General features: G+C 34.9%; 1 protein-coding gene across 5 annotated transcripts in view; it reads right to left on the reverse strand.

The window, feature by feature from the left end:
• The window catches only part of GPHN (gephyrin), a 626,508-nt gene that overhangs the window by 14,057 nt on the left and 597,779 nt on the right, over positions 1-14,672 (reverse strand). For all 5 annotated transcript variants that reach the window (XM_034992943.1, XM_034992941.1, XM_034992938.1 and 2 more), the window contains 2 exons: positions 6,344-6,417; positions 971-1,035 (listed from right to left, as the gene is read on the reverse strand). In XM_034992943.1, the coding sequence (XP_034848834.1) occupies positions 971-1,035; positions 6,344-6,417 (139 nt within the window). The remainder of the gene's footprint in view (positions 1-970; positions 1,036-6,343; positions 6,418-14,672) is intronic.

Raw genomic sequence — 14,672 nt, forward strand, 5'->3', positions numbered from 1 at the left:
TTCAACATTCAAAACTCAAAAAAATGCTTTTCAAAATTTTCTGCTACCTTCGTTTCTTTATACTCTATTTTGAGATTTAGTTAATATAAAAAGCAGATAAATATCCCAAAGCCACAAGATTTGTGCTCCTGAAAGGAATAAGCAGGTTACTTTCTGAAGGAATCTGTGCCAAGAAATAGAGAATGGGACACTGCTACAGATCAGAGCATAATTTCAAAAGCTGAAAAAATAACAAGTAGACATACAAAACTCCTAAACTGCTTTAGAATTTATCAAGATTGGTAATGACTTTAAAAGCATGCCTTTAACTGCAAGGCAAACATCAATAAAAATTGAAACTGAAAGTCTTTATAAGTGGAACTACTTTGCTTTTTCTACAATTTGAACATAAGAGTTTCTGCTCACATGGGAGCAAGCATGAGGACAGTGATGTGGTCAGACTGATGATGGCTGGGGTTTGGCTGAGAAGCACCAGCACTAGTAGTCCCTCCTTCTGTATTGCCCCCCATCTCCTGGCCCCAGTCCAAATCTGGCAAGGACCAAGGCAGCTTTGTATTTTTTTGTTATAGCATTTACTTGCATGGTTGATTCAAGGCCCTTTCGAACTTTGAACACAATACTGGTACTATGGGAGGTGATTAGACTACTACCTTTGACCGATTTTCTATAAGGAAAAGCAGGTACCCCAGAAAGATTTAGTGACAGCTAACATTTGATTATCATCTTAGGGTTTGGAATATGCTTTGAAAGATACTATCTAATTTGACCTTTACACCAATTGTACAAAGTAGATTTTAGGTCCATTTTACAGATGAAGAAATAGCTTTGAAGAGGTTAAGTGATTTGTCCAAGGTCATGCTTTATGAGCCCAGGTCTTTCAGATTCCAAATCAAGTGCTCTATTAGGGATTCAAAAAGATTTTGATCATTTTTCCAGAAAAAGCAAAAGAAACTATTTCAATTATTCTTACCTGGTAGTGCAAAGATTATTTTTCTTACACCATCAATATCCAAAGTCGCAAATGTTGTTGGCAGGCTAGAGAATAAAAGACGTTGTTAGTGACTGCTAAGTAATATGACAAGTAAATTAAGTACTCCAGCTTTCTCGCTATGTGGCTCTTCATATAGAATATTTATCCTATAAAAATACTTTTTTTTTTTCTGTTGACTCTTCCTTAAACCTTTATACCATGAAGTTTCAAGAGCATTTAAATTAATATGTTTTTGGTATCTTCCGTTTTCAAGTAACCAAACTTCTTGGTTTTCTGCAGCTTGCTTTTTCCCCCCTCCTACCTGCTAGTGCCAGAGAAATGTAACTCAAATCCTGGAGTTTCTCCACCCCTCTAGTTAATAATGTCCATATTATTTTTGCTGGAGATTTACAACAATCATTCTTATTATCAGAAGACTAGCTGGTAATACATGTCTATCAGATAAATGCCTGCTGTTCAACCTGAGTAGTCTTCAACCCTTTAAAGCTATACTCAGCAATAAACATAAAAATGGCCTCCTATAAGGGAATTTTTTGAAATGTCAAAATAAAATACCATGACTAGAACAAAATTAAAGCAACAGTAATTTAAAATATTTTCCAATTATACTTCCTCAAGATTCTGACATGAATCTTATCTAACATGAATCCTTATAATGGAGGGGGTGTGGGAAGGGATGAGTGTGAGTGGCACAGAGTAGGTGGGCAGTCAAGAATAGTGATTTTTTTTCTATTGACTATGTTTTATATGAACTTCCAGCTAAAAATTTCATTATATTAATGAAACTTGAGCATTACAGAATCCCTAGGGAATGATAAAATTTCCATGTAGTTGAAAAATTATCTTTTTAAGTGCCTATATTGTTTTTATTATTTTTGCAGCTTGTCTTTCAAAAATGGACCACTCATTACCTTTTGCAATAATACGATGAACATTAACTCTTTTTTTGATGACTTAAAACCATCATTAAGTTTTTTGGTGTTTTTTTTTTTTTTTTTTTTAGAGAGAAAATGGGTGGGGGGTGGGCAAAGGGAGAGGGAGAGAGAGAATCTTAAGCAGACTCCACATCCAGCATGTAAGCCTGAGGTGGGGCGCAATTTCACAACCCCAAGATCATGGCCTGGACCAAAATCAAGAGTCAGAGGCTTACCTGACTGAACCTCCCAGGAACCCCCATCATTATTAACTTATTCTACTCTGCTATACTACAGTGATGTTGGGTCACAAGGGTATATTATGTATTGTTTTTACCTATAAACCATAACTCCACACCACACACTGTGCTTCTTTTCTTTTTTTCCCCCTAGTTTTTTTCTGTAGCTCCCCTTAATGTTAGACTCCGTCATCTTGGCCCTTAAAACTGGCTTTAGGGGGCGCCTGGGTGGCTCAGTCAGTTAAGCAGCTTTGATTTTGACTCAGGTCATGATGTCAGCTCAGGTCATGATCTCAGGGTTGTGAGATTGAGCCCCTTGTTGGACTCTGTGCTGGGCATGGAGCCTGCTTAAGATTCTCTCTCTCCCTCTGCCCCTCCCCACACTCCCTCTCTTAAAAAAGAAAAAAAAAAAAGCTAGCTTTAGGTTTGGGAACCAGAGAGTAGTAGTAATAGTTATACTGTCAGAATGATAATAATAATAGAAGTTACTATTTTTAAAGAAACATCTATGCATTATGTCCATTATTTCATTTTAACTCTCACAACAATCCCATGAGGTGACAATTATCATATGTGAGGAAACTGAGACTCAGAGAGATTAAGAAATTTGGTCCAAATCTCTTAGCTACTAGGTGGGGAAACAAAGATTTGAACCCAGATTTTTCTAACTTTATGGCTCATAATTTGATAAGGCTCTTAGAGGGTCTGCTGTGAAGTGTTAGTGGGTGTACTTTGTAACATCTATTTTTGGCTACTCTGAGACCCTTTTTGCTTACTTTATGATTCTTTGCTGTATTTTAGAAAAGCTAGATTAGATTATCATATCAATTTATGAATAAGTTATTTGGCCATGACTGTTACTATGTGATGAAAATAATTTCCAAGATACACTCTTGACAACAGCTATGTTCACTGTAGATGACCCATAAAAATTATGATTGGTAGTCTTGGCTGATAATACTCCAAATGTTTTTTTGAGTACCTCTCTGTCTAAAATGAAAGAGGTTAATTATATTCTTAATGCACTGTATGTGGGAAGAGCAAAGCTAAATTGTTCTTGAGCTTTTTATATTTCTTCTTGTTCTACTATTAAGGAGCAATTACCTTTAAATTCTTCTTATCTTTAGACAAGTATAAATTCTGGCCAAGTAAAGGAAGCCCATTTAAACTTCTAAACCATTTTATTAAAGCAAACTAACACACATAATAAGAGTGAGGAAGGAATGCATTATCCTTTCCTTCTATATTTAAAGCCAATTTAAATCATCTTTTGCATCTTGCAGATAGGTTCTGTGATTTCTCTAAAGGTATTCATTTAAAAAGATTCTATTACAACAATACATTTTATCATGCATTGCTATCATGAGTGTCCTATTGCTAGACTGTGAAGCTTTTGTTTAAGTTTGAGAAAGCCATTTCCTTGGAACCCAACACCTATTGTTCAATTCTCCTCTTGAGATCAGAACATAGTAGCATTTATACAATGACTGAGGTCACAGTGTTACAACTTTAAGGGAGGAGAATAAACATTAGGAACTGATGAGAGCCTTAATAAGTGGTAAGAAATAAACTGAAAATAAAAATAGTACCAAAATTATGCATCACAGGTGCTGAGATTAATTTAAATAATAGATACTACAAATATTTCTCCTCTAATTCTCTCTCTCCTTCTGCCCCCGTCCCTCTTTATTTTTTTTAAAGATTTTATTTATTTATTTGAGAGAATGAGAGAGAGAGAGAGCACATGAGAGGGGGGAGGGTCAGAGGGAGAAGCAGACTCCCTGCTGAGCAGGGAGCCCGATGCAGGACTCCATCCCGGGACTCCAGGATCATGACCTGAGCCGAAGGCAGTCGCTTAACCAACTGAGCCACCCAGGCGCCCTTCCCCCGCCCCTCTTTAAAATAAATAAATAAATCTTAAAAAAAAACAACCCACAAATAATTCTCCTCTACAGGTGAGGGCAACTAATATCAGCTTCTTTTTCACTGCAAAAAGAATAGTCAATTCGATTTTTGAGGTTAATGAGAAGCACATTGACATGCTTTTGGGATATCCTCTTATTCCAATCAAATTAGTACTGCCCATAGGGACAGGAAAAAAAAGCCTGTGCACTCATAGCATAGTAATATTTGCTTAAAACAAAATCTTCTTTTTAAAAAAAAATTTTATTTATTTATTTATTTGAGAGACAGCGAGCAGTGGTGGGGCAGAGAATCTCAAGCAGACTCCCCGCTGAGTGTGGAGCCTGATCCCAAGACCCCGAGATCATGACCTGAGCTGAAATCAAGAGTCAGATGCTTAACTGAGCCACCCAGGTGCTTCAAGACAAAATGTTCTTAATGAGAATGATCCAAATCCAATAGTTTGAATAATAAAAGGGCTTTGTTAGCAGTAGCAATATTGGGAAACTACAGAAATACAATGTCAAGAATCCTAAATTCTATCAAACTGTGGAGAAGATGTTAGGGTTAATCTTAATTTCATACTTAAATGCAAAATCATAGCAGTAAAACCTGATCTCTGTCCTAGACCTGATGAGAGGTACCCAGTAAATCTGGGAGATTAGGAAGGCTGGCTTGACACTTAAAAAAGGTTTCTGGAATTTACTGATGGTTCCCATAGCTCACTCATAACAACTGGTTAGTATCACCTCTCTCTCTCTTCAGATTCACATGAGCACCCATCAGAGTATAGTTCTGAACTAAAGCATTATTTACTGTTGTCCCTGATAGCATGGAGGTGTGTTAGAATTAGAATGCTCACCTACACAGTGAATCCTTTAAATAATGAATGAAAGGTTTATAGAGTAGTAGGGGTCTGAACAGGCAAACTATTGCTTAAAGACATGGCCACACATATTTCAACACCAATGCGTGGCATTCTTTGAGGATTTACAACTGATTACAGAACCTCCATCAGCCCTTTAGGAGATGTGCCAGATCTTGGAATGTAGTTATTTTTCTTTTTCCTGGGAGGTAGTAAGAAACAATATGAAACATTACTTTTGAAGTATTTTTGCAAAGGAAAAAAAAAAAAAGAATCTGAATGTAATCAAACTTTTAGGTCTAACTTCCAGTCTGTAGAATATACTGGAAAGAGAGAGGAACAAGTTAACCACCACTGCAAGGAAACGATTACTCAAATCCATTCATTAGGACAAATGATGCAGTTTCTTCAAGTCAATGGCATGACAAAAAAAGGAGGTAAATGTTATTATTTAACGGAGATTTAACAACAAATACAGTGAGTGGACATGACTTGAATTCTAATTCAAATAAAACATGTAAGAAGGCATTCTTTTTCTTGACATTTGGGAGAATTTTGAATATGATCAGGGTATCAGATGATATTAAGGTATTCTTATTTATTTTGTTAGGTGAAAAATACCATTGTGATTACACAAGAGAATGCTGCTGTTATTGTTATTATTTCTTGAGATGTATACCAAAATGACATTGTAGAATTTGTTTTAAAACAGTCCAAAACAAACAAACAAAACAAAATAAAAACACTAAACAATCTAGCCCCCTGTCCCCTCAAAAAGGTGAGGGAGGGGACTGATAAAACAGTTATGGAAAGATGTTAATAGTTCCTGAAGCTGGGTGATGGGTACATGGAGGTTTCATTGTACTCCCTACTTTTATGCATTTTGAGAATTTTCTTTTCTTTTTATTTTAAGATATTATTTATTTGAGAGAGAGTGAGAGAGAGAAAGCACTAGAGGAGGAAGGGTCAGAGGGAAAAGCAGACTCCCCACTGAGCAGCGAGCCCGATGTGGGACTCGATTCTGGGACTCTGGGATCATGACCTGAGCTGAAGGGAGACGCTTAACCGACTGAGCCACCCAGATGCCCATTTTGAGAATTTTCATACTAAAATGTTTTTAAAACGAGAGAAAGAAGCAGTATGAAGAGAAAGAGAAAAAGAGAAAGAAGGAACTAGACATGGAAACTAAAGAGAGAAAAGGTTTGGAAAGTTGTTTTGCTTCATTTGTAACAAATCCAGCTATTCATAAGGAAGATGAATTCCATTTCAGATAGGAGCTACCCTTGTGCAAGGAATTCTAATAGTATAATATTTCTTTTATTAGAGTAAATAATCCATAATAGAAAATGTAAAAAAGAAAGCATTTAAAACTTTGTTAGTGAAAGCAAGCCAAACCAACCCCATATATGAGATAATAAGATTATTTTCATACCCGGGTTTCATAAAAACCCTGCCAAAATGGATCTGAGCATGAAGATCAATGTCCAGCACCTGCTTGAGATAGTCCTGCAAATATGAAAAACAATCACTTTATTTTCAAACATTCTAATATCAGACTTTCAAAACTTTACATGAAAATAAAACAAATTTATAAGATTGAAATGAAAAGAAACATCTTACTTCAGTGAAGTTGATTTACTTAAGGCAAATTCCTTCATTTCTTCATTCCTATCATTCACTTATTCTTTAATAAATATTTATTGAGTACCTGGTATATGCTGAGTACTAATCTAGGTATAGGGGGATATAGGCTTGAACAAAAGAGACAATGGCCCCGCTTTCATAAAAAATACATTCTAGTAGAAATAGATAATAAACCAAATAATCACATTACTTGATGGGTTATTGTTTCTCTTTTAATACAGAATTTTATGTTTGAGAAAGGATGTTAACAAATAAAAAGCTTAAGAAGTTGTGCTAGGTCAGGGAAGCCCCATGTATGTGTACTACATTATTCTCCTTAATGGACTTAAAGTAATGTACACATTCCTTGAGGAAAGACTTGGGCATTGCCCACGTACTGCCAAATCTAAATAAGTCAACTAAAATAAAAAAATAGGGAGGGAGTTCTAAAATAGAAAGTCAAGGGAGTTTAATTGTCCCCAATTTTTATTCTGCCAACAAAAACAACCAACCTAAAGTTACAACTAATCCACAGTGGTTTCACAAAACCTAACCTTTGGAAATGAAAGACAACATTGCCATGCAGTTGGTTTTATAGACATAGAGAAAAAAATTGCAGTCCTAAAAATTTCTCAACTCCTAGGTCTATTGCTGAGTTTCCTGTTCATTAATCTAAGAAACCTACTAAAATTGTAAATATTTCACAAGCTTAGGATATTTTATTTTAAAAATCTGTTCCCTTCTATTTCCACAGCCTCAGCCAACATTATCTCACTTGGATTATTGAAATAGGTCTCTCTGCCAATAGTCCTGCCCCCCTCCAATTCATTCCCCCCCCCCCAGTAGTAAGAGAGATCTCTTGAAAACAAGTCTGATCAAGTCATCATATAATACATCAAAACTTCCTCTTTTCCAGGAAAAAAAGTCTCATCTTCTTAATATCGTATCTATGATTCTCATGTTTTCTAGTCCCCTTTTAACAATCATTACTCTCATCAGGCAATCCTCTTCCCATCCAACCCCATTGCTCTTTCTCAATCTCAATCTCTCTCTCTTTCTTCCTCCTCACCCTCTTTTCTCTCTCTCTCTCTCTCTCCATTCCAGCAAGACTATATCACTTTAAGTTTCTAAGACTTTCTTGCCCTCAGTCTCTGAAAATGTTTTTCCTTCTGTCTGGAATATTCTTTTTTTCTACCTTCCTCTCTCCACCCCTTATCTCAGTCTCAGTCATTTTCTCAGCCTCCCTTAATTCCCAAGGCTGGATGATAAATTGCTTATCTTTATTTTGAGGTTATATTATCAGATGCAAATTCAGAGTTGTTATGTTTTTCTGATGAACCAATCCATTTAAATATATGAAATTTCCCTCCTAATATCTTATAATCCTTTTAACCTCTCTGATATCAATACAGCCACACCAGCTATCTTGCATTGTAACTTTTTTTTTTTACTCTTTTACTTTCAATTTGCCGTGTCTTTCTATTTAAGGTGGATTTTTTATTACCATCAAACAATTTATTGTCTTTTTACAATCCAGATGACAATTTTTAATTGGAGGACTTAGTCCATTCACATTTAATATAATTTCTGCTATATTTGGGTTTAAAACTACCACCTACTATTTATTTTCTATTTGTCACTTCTGTTTTATTTCATTTTTTCTTCTTTTGTGCCTTCTTTTGAATTCATCAATTTTTTTTGTTATTTTAATTTCTTTCTCTTCTATTAGCTTGTTAGTTACACGTTCTTTTACTATTATTTTAGTGGTTATTTCAGAGATTACAATATGCATTCTTGACTTACAATAGTCCACCATAATTTGATATTTTTATTACTTCCCAGACAATGCATGAAACTTAAAACATGTTAACTCCATTTATTCCTCTCTGCTTTTTGTGCTATAATGTATCATATATTCTATATACATTTTAGGTATGTGTGTGTATATGTGTGTATATATATATTTAACTGTTATATATATTTCTATATATACTATACAGACAATATACACCCTATATTTATAATTTAATATACAACATTTATATATAAACATATTTTAACCTCATAAGACATTATTATTTTATACAATCAACACTCATTACATTTAACCACATATTAACACTTTCTTTTGCTCTTTAATCCTTTCTGCATTTCCGTAGCTCCACAATCTTTCTTTCTTTTTTTTATTTAAATAATTTTAATTCAAAAGTTAAAAATATATTGTGGTAAAAACGCAGATAGAAAAGTATAAAATAAAGTTTTAAACTCGTCCTTCCCATCACTGCTACACTTGTCTGTGCATTTACAAACATATTTTTTGAATGCACATGACAGAATACTTTACATACAGATTTGCAACTTGCTTTTCTATCCAAAGGAATATCTAGGACATCTCATGAGCTACCTCCTCTAATTTTAAGTGGCTACATTATATTCAAAATACAGTAACTTAACCCATTGGTAGGCTCTAATTACTTATGTTCTGTCTCTCTTTTTTTTTTGTTTAAACAGTCAATATCTTTTTATTTCCTACAATCTTCCTGATAAAAAATTCCCTGTGCTCAGTTTTTATTGGGCTGCAAATGTCTTTATCTTCATTTTTGAAGGAATTTTCTGCTGTATATACAGTTCTACACCAGCCGTTACTTTCTTTTAGCACTTTACAAATGCTATGCCATTGTTTTCTGTGTTCCATCGTATCTGTTTGGATCATTTGTTAGTTTAATTGTTGGTCCTTTGAAGGTAATGAATCCTTCTGGCAAGACTTACTCTTTGTCCTTGGTTTTTAGTAGTTTTGCTATGATTACCCAGGTATGTGTTTGTTTGTTTTTGTATTTATCCTGCTTGACATTAGCAGACTTCCTTGAATTTCTGGCTTGATGTCTTTCATTGGTTTTGGAAAACTCTGCCAATATTTCTTCAATATTGCTTCTGCTCACTCTCCTTTCCTTCTGGACTCCAACTACATGTACGTTAGACCTTTTACCACACCCCATATGTCTTTTATGCTCTTTTCCATATTTTCCATCCCTTTTCTAGAATTTTGAATATAATGAATAGACTCTAGCTTTCCAGTGAAATTCTTCATTTTGTCATTTCTTTTTTCTTAAAAATATTAATTACAGTTTTTAAAATTTCACATGGGACAAAATAAACATCAGTAACATTTTTAGTGCTGTCCTATCTTGTTTTTCTTTCTTTTTAGTGATTTTGTCCTATCTCTAGCATGTCTGGTGATTTTAAAAACTGAAGCCCAAACATTAAATGTGAAAAGAAGTAAAGAGGTTCTAGATGATGATATATTTTTCCAGAAAGGATTTAATTTCCATTGGCAGTTAGTTAAAGTAAACTAAAGATTGCCTGACCTAATCAGAGACTGAGATAATCTGATGCTCAATTTCAGTCTTTGTGAAGGCTGGTATATTTCCAGTTTGTCCTTATACCTAGCGCTTCCAGGGTTTAAACTGAGAGCCTGAGATATTTGCCAGTCAGCCCCTGCCCCCTCCACTACAGGCCCTGAACTCCTAAGACTGCCAAAAATTCTGTTTATTTTCTTAGGCTCTTAGCTACTCTGCGATGGTTGGCTTTTGGTCTCTTGTACCATTACACCTCCCCCTATTCTCCTGGCTTAGGAATTAGTAAATGCTACTTCTCTGTGGTTCACTTTTCTGAGATGTTGGTGCCTTGAATACTGGCTGTCTTGGTTGTTCTCTTCAGACACCTGCTTTTTCTTTTTTCTTCTTTAAAATATGAAAAAAAATTATACAGCTTTTATAGTTGTTCTTGGTGGGAGGGTTGGTCCAAATAAGCCACTGTATCACAGTAGAAGCAGAACTCTGAAGAGTTCTATGTGCCCTTATAATACTATGTCCTTCTGATATCACACACCTAGGTTCTATTGCAATTGTCTGATAACTGGTATGCATCCTTTATTGGACTACACAGTTTGTAAGAACAGGAACCTTGTATACATATGTGAAATCCTTAGTGAATAGCACATGCCATTCATTTATTCATTCATTTCTTAGTTCAATACTTACGAGTCTATCATATATCACAAATTCTATATGTGCTAGAGATTTAATGGTGAACAAGAATAGACATGGTCCCTGACACAAAAATGTTCTGTTGTATTTTACCAACGAAGACAGACTAAAATAAGTAAACCAAGAAATAAAATAATTATAAAGTGTGGTACATGATATGAAGGAAATAAGCAGGTGCTGGGATAGAGAATAATGGGCAGGGTGGAGAATAAGGAAAGGCCATTTTAAAAGAGGTGGTGAGGATGAGAAGAATTCAGCCATATGAAGCGTGAAGAGATGAGAATTCCAGGCAGAGGGACGTACATACCAAAGCTTCTAAAGCAGTAAAGCAGTACATACCAAAGCTTCTAAAGCAGTAAGAATGTGTCTAGAACTGAAAAGACAATGAAAGGTAGTGAATGAGTGGCAAGAGGCATAAGATGAGGTTGGAGAGGGCGCCTGGGTGGCTCAGTTGGTTAAGCGACTGCCTTCGGCTCAGGTCATGATTCTGGAGTCCCTGGATCGAGTTCCGCATCGGGCTTCCTGCTCGGCAGGGAGTCTGCTTCGTCCTCTGACCCTATCCCCTCTCAGGTGTTCTCTCTCTCTCAAATAAATAAATAAAATCTTTAAAAAAAAGATGAGGTTGGAGAGACAGGCGGAGGCCATACTTGCAGGGCCTTAAAGGTTATGACACAGAGTTTGGAAAGCAGATATGCTCATTACATATTTGCTAAATGAATGGAAGTATTTTATTTTTCTTGGGAAAAGAAAAAAAAAACCCCTCTCACTCTTTTTGAACATGAATATTCATGTTTCTTGTGACAGAGAGAAAGCCTGTACCAGACATAGCCATAAAGGCTGAGAATCACCACTGTTCTTAAACTTTGTTTACCTATAGAAGCAGCAAGGATCTCTGTCTGATATTCTGAAAGCTAGAGTCAGATTGGAAGAAGAAAAATGAATGGATGAAGAAGCAAGGTCTTTTCCTCAACTCAGGTAAGAACAAACAACATTAGATAAATTGTGAAAGACTTTAAAATGGGCAACAAAGATTATTGGGTGTCCAGTGTAGCACAACCTTCTGGCTTGTGTGTTTTATCATCTTTGAGCTATTTTATAAAAATTAAGGTATTAGAAATGGAATATTATTCAGTGATAAAAAAGAATGAAATCTTGCCATTTACAATGACATGGATGGAGCTAGAGAGTATAATGCCAAGCAAAATAAGTCAGTCAGAGAAAGACAAATACCATATGATTTCACTCATATTGGAATTTAAGAAATAAAACAAACAAGCAAAGGAAAAAAATGAGAGAGAGAAAGACAGAGAGAAATCAAAAAACAAACTCTTAACTATAGGGAACAAACTGATGGTTACCAGAGGGGAGGTGGGTGGGAGGATGTGTGAAATAGGGGATGGAGATTAAGGAGTGTGTTTGTGGTGATGAGCACTGGGTGATGTATGGAAGCGTTGAATCACTATATTGTACACCTGAAACTAATATAACACTATATGTTAACTAACTGGAATTAAACTAAAAACTTAAAAAAATTAAGCTATAGAAAACTGATGGTAAATAAGATTATTATTCAAAGAAATGCAAATTAACTCTGTCTATGGAGATATAATTGATTATTTGCCTGTGGGTATAAAGCAGTTTTGCATCTATTAGCAAGTTTATCTCAGCATTCCTGATTATCTGTATGTGTGTGTTCTTTGAATTCTCCTTTGAACCAGTTGTAACATCTTACTGGTCCCTTCATTAACTCAAGAGTGAAATAAAATCTTGACCTGTGTTTATTTTATATGTATATGAAATTCATGATTTTATCTATAAAACATTACACTAATAATTCTGGAGGCTCCACTGAGATGCCCCATGGGTTTACCTGATGGAGCCAGGTAAACTTGATTGCTAGAAAAGTGCACTTTATAGGTGGCTTACACCTGACCATACTTTTTTTAGGTTCATGGAGTCAATGCCAAGCAGCAATAAAACTTGAACTCTGCTAACTTTTGGTTTCTCTAATTTTGTTCCCTTTATTGATTTTGATTCTATTTTGTTTCCGTGCATGGCCAATAAGGTATTCCCCCTTGTGGCCGCCATGATTGGGAATTTGGTTTTATAGGTTGATGATTCCTACAAGTGGATGATTGAAATTTATTCTCTGGTAAGAGAAGACAGAGAATCTGGCTTATTAGTCTTTCTCACTTATTTGTCTTACTGTCATTTTGAGCCTAAACCAATTAAGAACTTTGTGACCTCTAGAAAGGGAAACAGCTCTTTATTTGTGGACCAGTAAGTTTTTTTGTTTCTGTGTTTATTTGTGACCTGTGGTTGAAGTTGTTGAGATGAAGCTGTATTTTTTTTTTATGTGTCTGTGTATCTATGTATCTGTGATCCACGAAGACATCTCATTTTGTGAGTGTGAAATGTTTTCCTACTTCTGGAAAGTATTCATAAATCATATGCCTATGAGACCACCAAGCAGAGTGGGCCTTCCTCAGGGTGTGCTTTGGATTCAGGGTGCCTCCCTCCTACCATACTTCTCCTACCCCACTCCTCTTCATCTGAGTCTCCATGTGATGAAGGTGTTGGGAGGGGTGATCCAAGAGTCCCTAATCTCCAACTCTCCAGTTCAGAAGGATCTGGAGAGAAGCGCCCCCATTTTAGGGCCACAGTAAAGTTTGCTTTGCAAGGGGGAAGAAGAAAAATACATCAAAATAATTATATTGTCTCTTAAATTAAAGGTGCTCTGTTCTGATAGACTTAGAGAAATAAATAAGTGCTTTATAGAATCTTCCTTAAGTTACCAGATAATAAGGAAATTTAACTTATATTTTAAATGAGCTACATTAAAAGGTATTCTTGTAAGTTTAAGCATCAAAGATCACAAAGTTAAGATAAATCTTTGACAAATAACTTTAGTCATTACGAAAACCCAGCCATGTTCTTTTTCTTTTTTATCAGTGTTAAGTATAATTAAGCAAATACTTTTTATTTTGCTTGGGTTTGTGTTTATTAAGTTTATATAGGTTTATTCATCAAATAAGCTAATGCTTTTCCTATATAATATTTTAAGAATGTGAAAAATGTAAAATTGGGTACAATATAACTGAATCATTATTCTGAAAAACTTTAAATTTCAATAGTAATTATGTTTGTAGTATGTCTGCTTGAAAATAATTTTCAGGATCTTTAAGTAACAAAATCTTATTGAACTGATATAAAATTAATTAATTAACAAATAATTATCAGACACCTAGATGATTTCTAAGTAAGACAGAATACTGGATCATTGATAACCGAGCATAGTTTTAAGTTAATATACAGATCTTCCTTGACTTATGGTGAAGCTACCACCTGACCCCACCCCACTGTGAATTGAAAATATCATAAGTTGAAAACATATTTAATAAACCTAACCCACCCAACATCATAGCTTAGCCTAGCTTACCTTAATCATGTTCAGAACACTTACATTACAGAACACTTTTGCAAAGCCTATTTTATAATAAAGTGCTGAATATCTGATGTAATTTGTTGAATACTATACTGTAAGTGGAAATCAAATCAGAATTATTGTATGATACAGAATGATTGTAAGTTTATCAATTGTTTACCCTTATGATTGTGGCTGACAGGGAGCTGCAGCTTGCTGTGACTGCCCAAAATCATGAGAGATTATTGCCCTGCATATTGCTAGCCTGGGAAAAGATCAAAATTCAAAATCTGAAGTATGGTTTCTACTAATGTGCATCACTTTTACACCATCGTAAAGTTGAAATCTGTTAAGTCGAACCATTGTAAGTTGGGGACCATTCATACTTTTATTTTAAAGCTGATATACTTTGCTTCTTATTTTTATATGCTAGAGAGAGGCTATATCTTTAGGTCATGTTAATTAATATGTTTGTTCATCTTTGCTACATTAAGAAAGTACAAAAGGGATGCATGTGGCTGTAGAAAGTTATATTCTGTGTGTTTATGAACTTTGCTAATCTGCTCAAATGTTTATATATGATTTCTCAATTATCTAGTTTTCCCTGTGGAATAAAAATTAGTTATTTTCTTAAACATTATAATGAAATATGGGTGTTACAATTATGC

Source organism: Mirounga leonina, unplaced genomic scaffold (assembly GCF_011800145.1).
Source record: "Mirounga leonina isolate KUSES-001 unplaced genomic scaffold, KU_Mleo_1.0 Mir_82, whole genome shotgun sequence".
NCBI classification, from domain to species: Eukaryota; Metazoa; Chordata; class Mammalia; order Carnivora; family Phocidae; genus Mirounga; species Mirounga leonina.